The sequence below is a fragment of the Sphaerodactylus townsendi genome, linkage group LG02 (assembly GCF_021028975.2).
Source record: "Sphaerodactylus townsendi isolate TG3544 linkage group LG02, MPM_Stown_v2.3, whole genome shotgun sequence".
NCBI lineage: Eukaryota > Metazoa > Chordata > Lepidosauria > Squamata > Sphaerodactylidae > Sphaerodactylus > Sphaerodactylus townsendi.
In genome coordinates, this window is record NC_059426.1 from 66,087,888 (window position 1) to 66,100,388 (window position 12,501).

General features: G+C 44.5%; 1 protein-coding gene across 3 annotated transcripts in view; it reads left to right on the forward strand.

Annotated features, from left to right (window-relative positions):
* PLCD4 (phospholipase C delta 4) overlaps window positions 1-12,501 on the forward strand; it is a 49,280-nt gene that overhangs the window by 7,809 nt on the left and 28,970 nt on the right. For 2 of the 3 annotated variants that reach the window (XM_048486779.1, XM_048486781.1), the window contains exons 2-5: window positions 6,492-6,550; window positions 7,604-7,762; window positions 8,575-8,803; window positions 10,327-10,456. In XM_048486779.1, coding sequence (XP_048342736.1) covers window positions 6,526-6,550; window positions 7,604-7,762; window positions 8,575-8,803; window positions 10,327-10,456 — 543 coding nt within the window. In that variant the 5' untranslated portion in view covers window positions 6,492-6,525. Of the gene's footprint in view, window positions 1-6,491; window positions 6,551-7,577; window positions 7,763-8,574; window positions 8,804-10,326; window positions 10,457-12,501 lie in introns of those variants that run through there. The other variant, XM_048486780.1, reaches the window with a different exon arrangement.

The following is a 12,501-nucleotide window of genomic DNA, read 5'->3' on the forward strand; positions in this document are numbered from 1 at the left end:
AAAGAACACAAACACACAATATAGCAGAAAGAAAGAAAGAAAGAAAGAAAGAAAGAAAGAAAGAGAGAGAGAGAGAGAGAGAGAGAGAGAGAGAGAGAAAGAAAGAAAGAAAGAAAGAAAGAAAGAAAGAAAGAAAGAAAGAAAGAAAGAAAGAAAGAAAGAAAAATTATCAAAGAGTTTCAAAATGTGGATACAGTTTTGATACACAGTTCTGAACATTGTCATTGCTAGAGAAGCAATGGAGGCATCCACAGGGCAAGAGAATACAACTAGTGACCCTTTCTTTCAAGCTTCTGTGATCTAATGATCTTGAGCAGCAGATAGGAAACCTTCATTCCTTTAAGGAAAGTATGGTGGAGGGATACTTAGCCATTGCCAACATAGTCCTTGTGTCTCTATCCACCAACAAATAAGGGACTGTGTTATTCTTCAATATTGCAAAAGGTGATTTATTTAAAATAGGGGCAATCTATAAATTGCACTAAGAGTTTCAGTAAGGGCTTTCCAATATCATAGGGGGCAGAGAATCAACTTTTTTCAAGTCACACTCACAAAGTCTATCTGTGATACTTAGTAAACAGAATACTGAGCACTGGAAACTCTGATGTCATATCCATTGTTATTTTGGTTGCCATGTGCAGTGTTGTGTGACTGTCACAGGAACTTATGTGATTGCCCATGATTTGACGGGTGATGAAAACCATTTTGCCACTTGCAAGCCTGACTATATGTCTATGGCTATATGTCAATGGAAAATTGTGGGCTTATTTTGCGATGACTAAAATGTGATTAGTCATGTGAAAAGACCCTTGGCTTCAGGCATGAATCATACAAATACTAAGGTTCTATTCTGCAGGATAGTTGCAAAAATGAAAGCAGAAAGAAGGGTAAAAGCTCATATGGATGTGCACACAACCCCCTCACCACCTTGCCCTCCCCATTTCTTTTCTTTTGCTGTCTGTTGTTAGCCAAATGTGTTACCAAAAAATGTTCAGAAGGCCAAACTTTTAAAAATTGGCGGAGTAGGTTCTATGGAGTATTTGATTTAAAAGACAGTGGCTTGCATCCAAGCTCCATTTCCACCCAGGTAGGGCATTGTCACAAGTGGAAGAGGTGGGTGATTTTCATTGATTCTTGCTCCCATATCAACCCACAGTTCTGTTCCTGGGGAGAGGGGTCCTGTGACCCACTAGGGTCAGTGTTTTGGTGCACACAGTGACCTGTAGCAGGAGTGGGCAGGTAGGAAAGGTCTGTTCCACCGGTTGAGCTCCTCTTGCACCTTCTTGCATCCAAGACGATTTCAGTCCATGAAATCGCTGATAGTTTGTAATGATTGCTGATAGGTTGTAATGATTGTGGGAGAATACAATGTAATGGTACTTTTAAAAAGGCTGTAAATCTCCTCCCACATGAAAAATGCAGTATGGATTATGATTACTAGTAATGATGACCAAAGCAATGTAGTTAACAAGGCAAGAAAGATGACAGAAAGAACCAGAGGTGTAGCTACCAGGGGGATGGGGGGTGGGGGTACACGTTGCACTGGGTTCACACCTGGGGGGAGCAAGCAAAAAATTAAGGTTTGTTTGTGGGTTCTTGTATTTTTTAGTGTTTTTTCAGTTTTTGGCCTGCAGCGAGCACAGTTTTTAGGCTAGCAGCACCAAACTTTCAGGGATTTTTTTGGAAGACTCTCCTGATGATACCACCCAAGTTAGATGAAGTTTGGTTCAGAGGGTCCAAAGTTATGGGTTTCCAATGGGAGCTAATACAAGATGGGGGATACACCTTTGAGGGTCCATAACTTTGGACACACCTTCACCAAACCTGGGTGGTATCATCAGGAGAGCCTCCTAAAGATACCCTGAAATTTTGGTGCTGCTCGCTTAACAATTGAACCTCTGAAAGCAGGTATTCCCCAAATTTTCCCAGATTCTCCTTTTAAATCCACCCCCTTCGGCATGAATTTAAAGGGAGAAACTGAGGTCCCCGGTTTAAACATTGAAAGTGATGCTGTTTCAGGGTGGGGGAGAATCCACCGCAAAACAGCATCTCTTTCAATGTTGTTTAAACTGGGGACCCCAGATTCTCCCTTCAAGTTGGATTTAAAAAGAGAATCTGGGCTCCCTAGTTTAAACACCATTGAAAGTGATGCTGTTTGGGGGTGGATTCCAGCATCACTTTCAATGTTGTTTAAACTAGGGACCCCAGATTCTCCTTTTAAATCTATCTTAAAGGGAGAATCTGGGGTCCCCAGTTTAAACAACATTGAAAGTGATGTTGTTTTATTGGGAGGGGGGAATCCATCCCCAAACAACATAACTTTCAATAGTGTTTAAACTAGGGACCCCAGATTCTCCCTTTAAGGTGGGTGCCACAGGTCGAGGGAGGGCGCTGATCCTCCAGAGCCAGAGCCCATGCCATCATGCCAACTCAACCCCTTCCGGCCTCCCCAGCAGTAGACCTGGGCCCCCTTCCAGCCTTCCCAAGCAGTAGAGCTGTGCCCCTTGCAGCCTGCCCAAGTGGTAGACCTGGGCCCCTTCCTGCCTGCCTGGACGCTCCTCTGTGAGATCGGCAGATGGCTTGATTTCCCTCCCCCCTCCACTATTGCTTCCAAAAATGGAACGGAGGGGGGTGGAAAACTCAGATTATGCCTCGGGCTCCATTTTCCCTATATATGCCTCTGCTCCACCCTCCCAGGGTCCATGCAGGCAAGCTTCTGCCTTCCCCAGGCCCAGGGGAGAGCAGGAGCCAGCAGCAAAGACATGCAGGAGGCAGGGTTCTGCAATGTGGGGGGCGGGGCTATGCAACCCCACTGGGGTGTTGGGGGGCAGGGCACCACAGAGGATTGGGGCGGGGAAAAAAAGTGTGCACCGGGCACAGTATGGCCCAGCTACATAGCGGGGGGCGGGGGGGGCTCAGATTTTGCACTGGGCTCCATTTTCCCTAGCTACGCCTCTGGAAAGAACACCTTGGATTCAAGGTACTTTTGACATAGAGTCTGCTAACAGGACCCCTATCTTCTTGGCATTCCCATCATGTTACACTGTACAGCTATACTTAGGTCAACTGTAGCTTTCAGCCACCACACAGCACAGAAAACTCAGGAGCTTGGACAAGTCCAGGTTCAAATTATTTTCTGTCCTTTCTCTCTACTTTGGAAAGTGGTTTTACAGTGGGAAAGATCTATTTATGTTGATGATATCTACTTATGGCAAAGAACTGCACTCTCTTCACAGAGAATACAAGGACTACATGTTCCTTTGAAGCTACTACCTCTCTTCCCCTAAGGCAGCCCACTGTGTCATTCCATTAAATGCACTTCCTTGCTTGGGTTGCCCCTGTGCCCTTTCCTGGCCAAAGTTATGTGTGAGCTGACACAAAAAAAGCTCCACACTGCATTAGGAGGGAGAGAATTAGGGTTTTAGCAAGGGATCACCATCATGTGTCAAATTTCTTTCCAGCTATAGAATGTTGCTGCCAATAAGCTCAGAGAAACAAACCTGCCAGCCTCAGTGTGAGGCGTCTGGTTCTCTGTGTAATCCAGTGTAGTGATATCATATTTGAATGATTCAGTACCCCAAAGTATACAGAACAGATCAATCCCTGAGGTGTCTGCCATTGGATAGGGGGGCTGATTTCTGTGATGTTTACAGCTGGTATTCCTTGTGCCTATTGACCTGTTGCCTACTATAGGCAATTTGGTAGTTACAGAACATAGTTTTCACTGAATCTAGGATAGGAACTGAAATTTTGTGTCATTTTTCATGCAGAAGTACTCTGTATAATTCTAGGGTGGAGGTCAAGTCCTTCACCTAGTTCTTTTGTAACTGGTAAGACTGATTGAATGTTCTTAATGATGCTGGCTTTAAAATGGCCCTGTGCTCTTTTGATAATGCAAAATGGCTTTACATCTAGGCTTTCAATAGCTGGATAATGGAAAATATTTAATGGCCCGTAATGGCTGGTCTCTTCGTTCAGCTGCAGGAATTTGTGTCACAGATCATTTCACTGGGAGAGTGTTGAAGGAAGCAGTTGTGTAGCTTTGTATTCAGCCAGAGAAGAGACTGTGGTCTGTTCCACACAGCTTCCTTCCCAAGACATCCTCAGATGCCTTACTTTAGCTCAAAGTGTCTTTTTCAGAGAATGCTTAAAAGTGCACCCTTTTGCCCTAAGCAATCTGCAAGATATCTCCTGCTTGGCTGTGCAGAATGCATAGCTCAGGAAGTGTCTTATTTCTTCCTCCCCAACCATTTTGCTCTCTGGTCAGTTTCACCCTCTGCTTGCACCCGACATTTCATATACAGCTGAAGGGATTCTCCCAGCCGTCTTTGCTGAAGGTTGCCCCAGGACATTTGCTCTGCAGGCTCCAATCTTGGGCACCTTTTCCACCTCCAAAAGTACACAGATGTACTCAGTTGGTCCTGCTGATGCCAGCAATATATAGTTTTCCTATATTTTATTTTGGAGGAGATGTCTTTGAGGATACACAGACATGCACAAGAGAATCTTAGCCACTCAGAGAACTCCCAATGGAAAGCACTGGGACCGCAGAGGACCGGTCTACTGCCCATTGAGAAGTGTTGTCCAATTGGCTGGCATAGGGTGCCATGCTCCATGTGGGGCCTTGGAAATACCATGAATTACAACTGATCTCCAGATGACAGAAATCAATCCCACTGGAGAAAATACTTTGGAGGGTGGACTGTATGGTATTATACCCTACTGAGCTCCTTCCCTCCCCAAACTCCACCTCCAAAATCTCCAGAAATTTCCCAACCTGGAGTTGGCAACCATAGATTGGCAAGAAACTATGCTGGGGAGTTGTTTTGTGCAGAAGTTTTTTTAAAAAAGAATTATGATGGCCTGTGTGTATCCTGACTTCCTTTTAAAAATAAAACAATGTATTACCAAATATACCACGAGCCTCCAGCATTCCCTTGTTATAAGGAACTTGCCTAATAAAAGGTTATCGTGGAACTTCCTGCTGTTGATTGATTTAAGGCAGACAAATTGTTTCTGATTATTTATGCATGGTGTCCGTTAGTCTTATTTGACCCCACAGATGTGGTAGAAATGATTTTTGCCATAGTTTATCCCATCTGACATTAATAGCAGAATGTTATTAGCAGAAATATAAAGCTTACAGGAAGGAGCATTGCATTTTGTACAAATTCTCCTGTCCCAGAAATAAGTATTGTAGACCATTGTTTGAATTTTTAGCTATTCTGTGAATGGTGCATGGTTACTTTTAAAGAAGAGTTTGGATTTATACCCCCCCCCTTTCTCTCCTGTAGGAGATTCAAAGGGGCTTACAATCTCCTTGCCCTTCCCCCCTCACAACAAACACCATGTGAGGTGGGTGGGGCTGAGAGAGCTCAGAAGAACTGTGACTAACCCAAGGTCACCCAGCTGGTGTGTGTGGGAGTGCACAGGCTAATCTGAATTCCCCAGATAAGCCTCCACAGCTCAGGCGGCAGAGCGGGGAATCAAACCCGGTTCCTCCAGATTAGAATGCACCTGCTCTTAGCTACTATACCATTGCTGCTAAAGACATCTTTTGGTCAGCACTTTCACTGTGCAGCAGTTCTAAGCATAGCTGCACCTTTCTTAGCTCAGTGACTTCAGTGGACTTAAACCTCCCTGGTATCTAACATTAGGATTTCACTGCCATTTTAAAGCCTAAAATGGACAATCTGAAAATGCTGCAACGTCGTGATCCTGATTGGCCCTCAGCACAGTGGGACCAAGTCCAATCGTCCCCCTCCCCATGCACTTTTTAAATTAGCATTTTGACACTTGAAAAGGCATGTGGGATGGGGAGCGCACTTAGTCTCAATGTTCCGGGGGGGGGGGGCTTGTGACATTTTTGTGACATTTTTAAATTCCACACTTCAGGTTTTAAAATAGTGGCAGACTCCCCATGTTGGACACGAGAAAGCCATTATTGTGACCCTTTTGTCGCTAAATAAGTGATTCCAGAATTTTTACTCAAGAAGACCCACCACATCATCATACACCAATAAACTGCTAGTAGTGTGTCTGATGCTGCACAGTTTAGGGAGCTTGATTTCATTTCCAGGTTAAGATATGAACAGTTTTATTTTGAATGAGACAATTGAACTTTTATATCTGTTGGTACCGTCTACTCCAACTGGCAACCAACTCTGATCTGTCAGTTAGGAGCCTTTCTCAGCTGTGGTGTCTGAAACGCTTTAACCTAGAGATGCCAAAAACTAAACCTGGAATCTTCTACATACACTCTATGCGGATTTTACCACTGAGTTGAGGAAATGTGGAGGGTGAATGAGGAATTCTATCAATCTGTCTAAACTAAGAGAAAAATTCATTGGGTAGTCCCTGTAATAAAAAGTCATAAAAATCATAGGCCTTTGTTTGTTTGTTTATTATTCATACCCCACCTATATGCAAGATATTTTGACTCAAGTTCTCAGCAACTTTCTTTCACCTGCTTCTTCTCTTGCTTCCTGTAGGTTACAGCTGTGCCAACACAGGGAAGGAACAACCATGGCAGCACTTCTTTACAGTGCTCGTGAGTATTTTCTCAAATCTCCAGAAAGCCATATATGAGGGTCCAAGACCATAAAGGGTTTTAGGATTCCAAACAGGTGACCTGTTGTGAGGTTACAGTAGAAGTGTAGAATTTGAAGCTCCTTGAAGCTACTGACAAGGTCATTGCTCCATGACCTTTCGTGCTCTTGGGATGAAACCCAGACCCCTGATTAACCACCAGGTTTGATGATCTGAAAAGGGCTGGGAGATGTCTAGAACTGGCAGAGAACTCATACTGAATATGGCAGATCATGTTACAGAGCTCATTGTAAGATCTATGAAATGGTGATGATGGCAGCTAAGAAATGTGACAATTCGGCTACTATTGCATCAGCTTGTCACGACCATCCTAGTTGTTTAAGATATCATGGCATCTGCTGATGACTAAAACTGAGAATTCATCATATCACAACCAGACAATTAGTTGTGATACTTTTGCTAATGCTGAGATCAGTGAAACCACTACTTGTTCCCTGGATCTTTGGCCTGGCCAATTCCAGGTATTCCTGAATAACTTAAAGAATCACAGAAAACATCTCCTTTGAGGAAACCCCCACCCCCACCCCAATGCAATTCAATCTAGTTTTGATTCTAAAGTTTGAAGTGAATCAAATTTGGAAGTCAGATTTTGAAGGAAAAATAATTTTATTTGAAATTTAAGGAAATTAATCCTCCTTAAATTAAAGTTCAGCACTACAATCAGTGCTTTCATTCATTTGCATGACAGGTGATTATACCCTGTTCTTTTTGGCCTAAAAGAGGCTGGAAACAAAATGGGATTTTAACTTCCAAACAATATGATCCTAAGAATGTATTTCATTCAACCGCATTGCAATGTTTCCCTAGCACTTAGGCTATGAATGATTCCCTCTGGATTTCCTTTTGGAATCCCATAGGATAAGTATTCTGTGTTGTTGACTCATTCCCTTATTGGGGTGCTAAACTTTGGGATATATGATTGACGGAATGGACAAACATCTGGGTTATCCTTCACACCTTATTTGAAGTGCCTACTCCACTCTCACCTGATCAGGGCTTCATTTGGATGACAATCTGGAACAGATGCAGCAAGGGACAATGATGCGCAAGGTGAAGTCCAAGAACTGGAAGAAACCGCGGTACTTCAAGCTGCAGGATGACTGCATGACCATTTGGTACAAGTCCAAGAAGACTGGAAATGCCAAGTCTGCTTGTGAGTTTGGTTCCCCACACTGTTTATTGACAAGTCTAGTTTCTCATGTAACAATGCCTTCGGGTTTTACATACAAACAGTACAAAGACTTTCACGTGTGTAAAAATCTGTGCAGAGTGCATAAACTTATACAGGAAGGTCTGGCAAAATCAGAAGCTGTCAGATTATATGCTACTGCTTTTCTGAAGCAAAAGATTATTTCGTTTGATATAAAGTCCTGAGCTACACAGATCAGGAGGGCTGTCCCCCACATCCCTAAAAATCTGTTTTTCTCTAGTGGGATTTGGGCAGGCACTAGTAGAAGAATCCTATGAAATATGTTCTGTGTTGGAAAGAAATGCTTTTACGACAAGGTTTTATGGTGTTTATATCAGACAATCTTCAATACATAACATTACATAATTACATAATTATAATTTCTATGTATATTGTATATAGCAATAACTCATTTTCAAGGATGTTGGTTTAAATATGAATAATTTTAGCTACCATCAAGATTCTATACTGTGACATTATTAAAGAGTGCCTTAATTTCTTTTATTTCCAGTATTAGTTAATGCAATAAAAGAAATTGCCTCCTTCTGTGCATTATGTTCTGTGAAGCCTAGAATGGTTACAAAAACGTTATTCTAGCATGAGAGGCGGGTATAGGATGGTTGATTAGGCAGATAGGCTGAATAGATAGATGTCTATGTGAATAAACAAGTAGCCAGGTAATAATGCTCTGGCAGCTTGTCATGCCTAGGAGGGCAAGGGAATGATTCTGTGACATTAAGCCCCCCATGAAGTCTTCCTGGTTGTCCTTCTCCTAGTTTCAGTGAGCGACGTGGAGACTGTGCGTGAGGGACACCAATCAGAGGTACTTCAAAGCCTAGCTGAGGAATTCCCACCTGAGTGCTGTTTCACCATTGTCTTCCATGGGCGTCGTGGCAACCTGGACCTAATTGCTAGCTCTGCTGAAGAAGCTCAGTTTTGGATCAAGGGCCTGCGACGCCTTGTGGAAGTGGTAACTAACATGGATCAGAAGGAAAAGATAGATCAATATCCTTTCATTTAGCTATGAACTGCCTGTTTCAGTGCCCTTCCAACAAAAAGTGAAAAGCTGACTCCGAAAGCTCAGCTCCAGTTCAGTCCAAATGTTAAAGATATGAATTGAGACAAGACACTCTGTGTTCCAGGCTCCTGGGTCTGTGAAATCATGGGTACCCACTCCAAGATGGGGTTGCTTTGCCACAGAAAGACTGGGTGGATCTATATCTATACCTACATCTACACTATATCATCTATAGAGAGATAGAGAGATAGAGATTGCCTATGTATACGGGCTTCAGCTCACCATAAGAAACCAGCAGAGAAAATAAATTCTTTTTAAAAAGATTTTATTGGGAAAATAAAAAATGGAACAAAACAAAATTTCATTCACTCAGTTACTGGGGTAAAAACACATGCATTCAAGGTTTCTAATACTAGGATATAATTTAGAGGTGAAAGACAGGTTTTGGATATACAGAGAGAAGGGATGGATAGCAAAGATTATATTACCAGTCTTGTAGTGTATGTCCAGGAAACAGAGACCTAATGGCTAGGCTCTGGATGATCTGCGCGGATGGAACAATATTATGGACTACCATGGTGGTATGATAATATTGAACAACTGACTTGGGGTCTGAGACATGCTTTTATAGGCAGCATTCCGGGAGAAATACCACTCTCTCACCCTCCGCACTGCTATAGGTCTTAGGTTGGCTACAATCCCCCCCCCCCCCCCAATAAAGGCACGTAATCTCAATTACTGGCTTCGTTGCTGTATTCCATTGCTGTTGAGGTATCCGTTGCTGTGCACCGGGGCACAGAGGAGACAGAACAAAACATAAAAACAGGAGCAGAAAGACAAAGAAGGAATGTGACCACCAGGGAAAATGGCAAAATTAGTTGGGGACCCCACCAATTTACTGTCTAAGGCCCTTTCCCCACTTACCTTTGACCACCCTTTGCTGCGTGCTGCTCTCAGCGCGCGGCATCTCTGGCGTGCGCCCGGGTGTCCCCACGACAGAGCGTGGGGTCATCAAAAGGCGCCGTTTTGAGGAGCGCCAGGGATGCCGCGCATTGAGGGGGCGCAAGAGTGGCAGCGTCGGGGCGGCTGTGCTGTCGCCGCCCCTGTAGTGGGGAGTGCCCCAGGACCCCACGCTACTTGAGGAGAGTAGCGCGGGGCTTAAGGTAAGTGGGGAAAGGGCCTAAGAGGGAATGAGGACATCAGGAAATATTGAAATCCTTTAAACAGTCTCTGCTCTACACTTTAGGTAGACTGGAACTGGCTCTGAAATTTATCTAAAAGTTCAAAGAAACGTTGGGGTCTCCTCTTCAGGTGAACCATCTGAAGAATTTTAAGGGAAACCCAAAGAATAGTTTATCAGGGAGCTTTCAGGGAGCTAGATGGACCTGTCGGTGTTCATGATCTTGGGATGGAACTTCCTTTTCTCCCTTGCTAAAAAAGTCTCCTGTGCTAGCTTAATTTCTCATTTGAAGAGAGTTCTGTTTTCCTTAACTTATGTTTTGGGCTGCACATGGATCTGTGATTGGTTCCAAAAAGCTGATAAGGACAAGGATGGGCGCATGAACTTCAAGGAGGTGCAGCACTTGCTCAGGTTGATGAATGTGGACATGAATGAAGACCATGCTTTCCGGCTATTCCAGGTGAATTTGTGTTCAGGAACGGGGTGAGGGGAACTCTGGAAGTGGACTATGCAGAGGTATCTATGCTTATGTTTGTTAGGTAGCAACACCCTGTTATTTTCTTATCCACATTGTCAGTGCTCAGACTCTCTGCTTTCTTCCCACAATAGTCACAACAGACATTATACCAAGCTGCTATTAAATGGAGACTGGGCACAGAACCATGTCATATTTATGTGTTCCCTTTGCTCCTCCTATCTCCTTTTATGTGCTGAACTTGGTCCAAAACTTCCTTCTGAGTGAAGGAACCTCTGCGAATTGAAGTTTGTTTATTCCGTACAAATCAGGATTCCAAATTCCAAACAGATTAGATTGAGATTTAGAAGTGTGGTGTTAGGGGCATAAATAAATGGTAGAGTAATGAAGTGCCTATATTTGGACCCCATGATGAACTGAAGCATCACTAAACCATGAAGTTTTAAATCAAACTCCACACTTGAACACAGATGTGGGATGAGAGACATAAAGGGAACGTACAAGCCTGGCAGCAAGCTTTATTCATTCTCCAGCCCAGTTTAATCACAATTTGCCATATCTGTTTACCTAAGCCTGGCTGTTTCCAGAGCACCATCCATCCAGCTGTGACCTCTGTCCATCTGAATATTTTGTATGTTCATGTTCAATGGCATAGACCTTTTGAAGCTTCAGGCCCCCAAATTGTAAGGGATTCAATGGTGTTGATGTTCAGAACAGCCGCCTGGCCTTGACTGCATTCCAAAACCTGGGCGATGGGCCAGCATCTGCGGCGGAGACTCTGGTGGAGGCCTTATCTCTTCGAGAGAGATGAGACCTCCGTTCCCATGAGAAACCGGGAGGGGGGATGGGATGGACAGAACTATAACCTGTGCTTCTGGCGGGAGACTTTATTCCTGCCACGTCGTGTACGTGAGCTTTCTAGGATGTCTGAATAAACGGTCTTTTACACCAAAAAGCCTTTTATTTCTGCTTCTATGGAATTCCTTACATTGTGGCGGGAATCAAAAGTTCATCTATCTTCCAGTGTAGTGGACCTCTGCGTGTCCGGGCATGGGAGAGGTTGAATATTCCTGATTCTGAGGAAGGTGCGGTAGCCCCCAAAGAGGGCTCCGAGCTTTCCCTTCTGGATTTGGAGGAACCGGCGGGAGAACGGGTCTCGCTGGTAACTCTTTCCCGTCCCCTACGTATCAACACGAAGTCTTCCCTTTACTTCGTTGGGACAAGGGGCGATTGTGAAACGATCATGTGGACTTGCATTGAGAGTCGTTTGGGGCGCTGTCTATGGATGCGGAAGCCTGTGGATCGGATACCTACCGTTTCCGTGTGGATTACAAACCTCAGATGCAACCTGTCACGCGAGAGAGATGGGCCTGACCCACTTTCGTCAGCGCGACAACCCAGGAGCCGCAATTGAACGATTCCTGGACTCAGATTTGTTCCGATGATGCTCTGGCAAGAATCCCACCGGGTGGCATAGCACTGGGGGCCGATCCTAAGATCTCACCGTTAGGAAACCCGGGGACTATGCATCGAGGGGATTGGGAGGGGTATCATTACCAAGCTTCCGATCGGACCCCTAGATCCCGGATCAGCAGCTGCACCAGAGGCGCCCCGTGGAGCACGCCCGGTGGACACGAGGTGCTGCATTCCGATGAGTGAGGAGAATCCGAAGAAAGCCTGCCTTCTCATCCAGACCTATTTCCCGCTCCCGTCAAAAGAGAGCTGGGATGAGGAAGTGGGCTGACTGCGAAGTCACTCCAGGAAGCATGGAGCCCATGAACGCCAGCTTATGGGAAGAGGAACGGGAGCAGCTGCAGCAAGAGCGTGAAACCCTGCAAAAGGACCGGGAACAGCAGCGCAAAGAAATCCAACTTCGAACTGGACCGCAAGCCAAAGACGCGTTGCAACGGCAATATATGCAGAATCTATCGGTCCATGATAAAGGTCCTGGAACACCTCCAAACTGGACTTAGAGCGTCAGCTGGCGAAAACGTTAAAGGCCATGCGTGCACAAAGTGAACTTAACACTG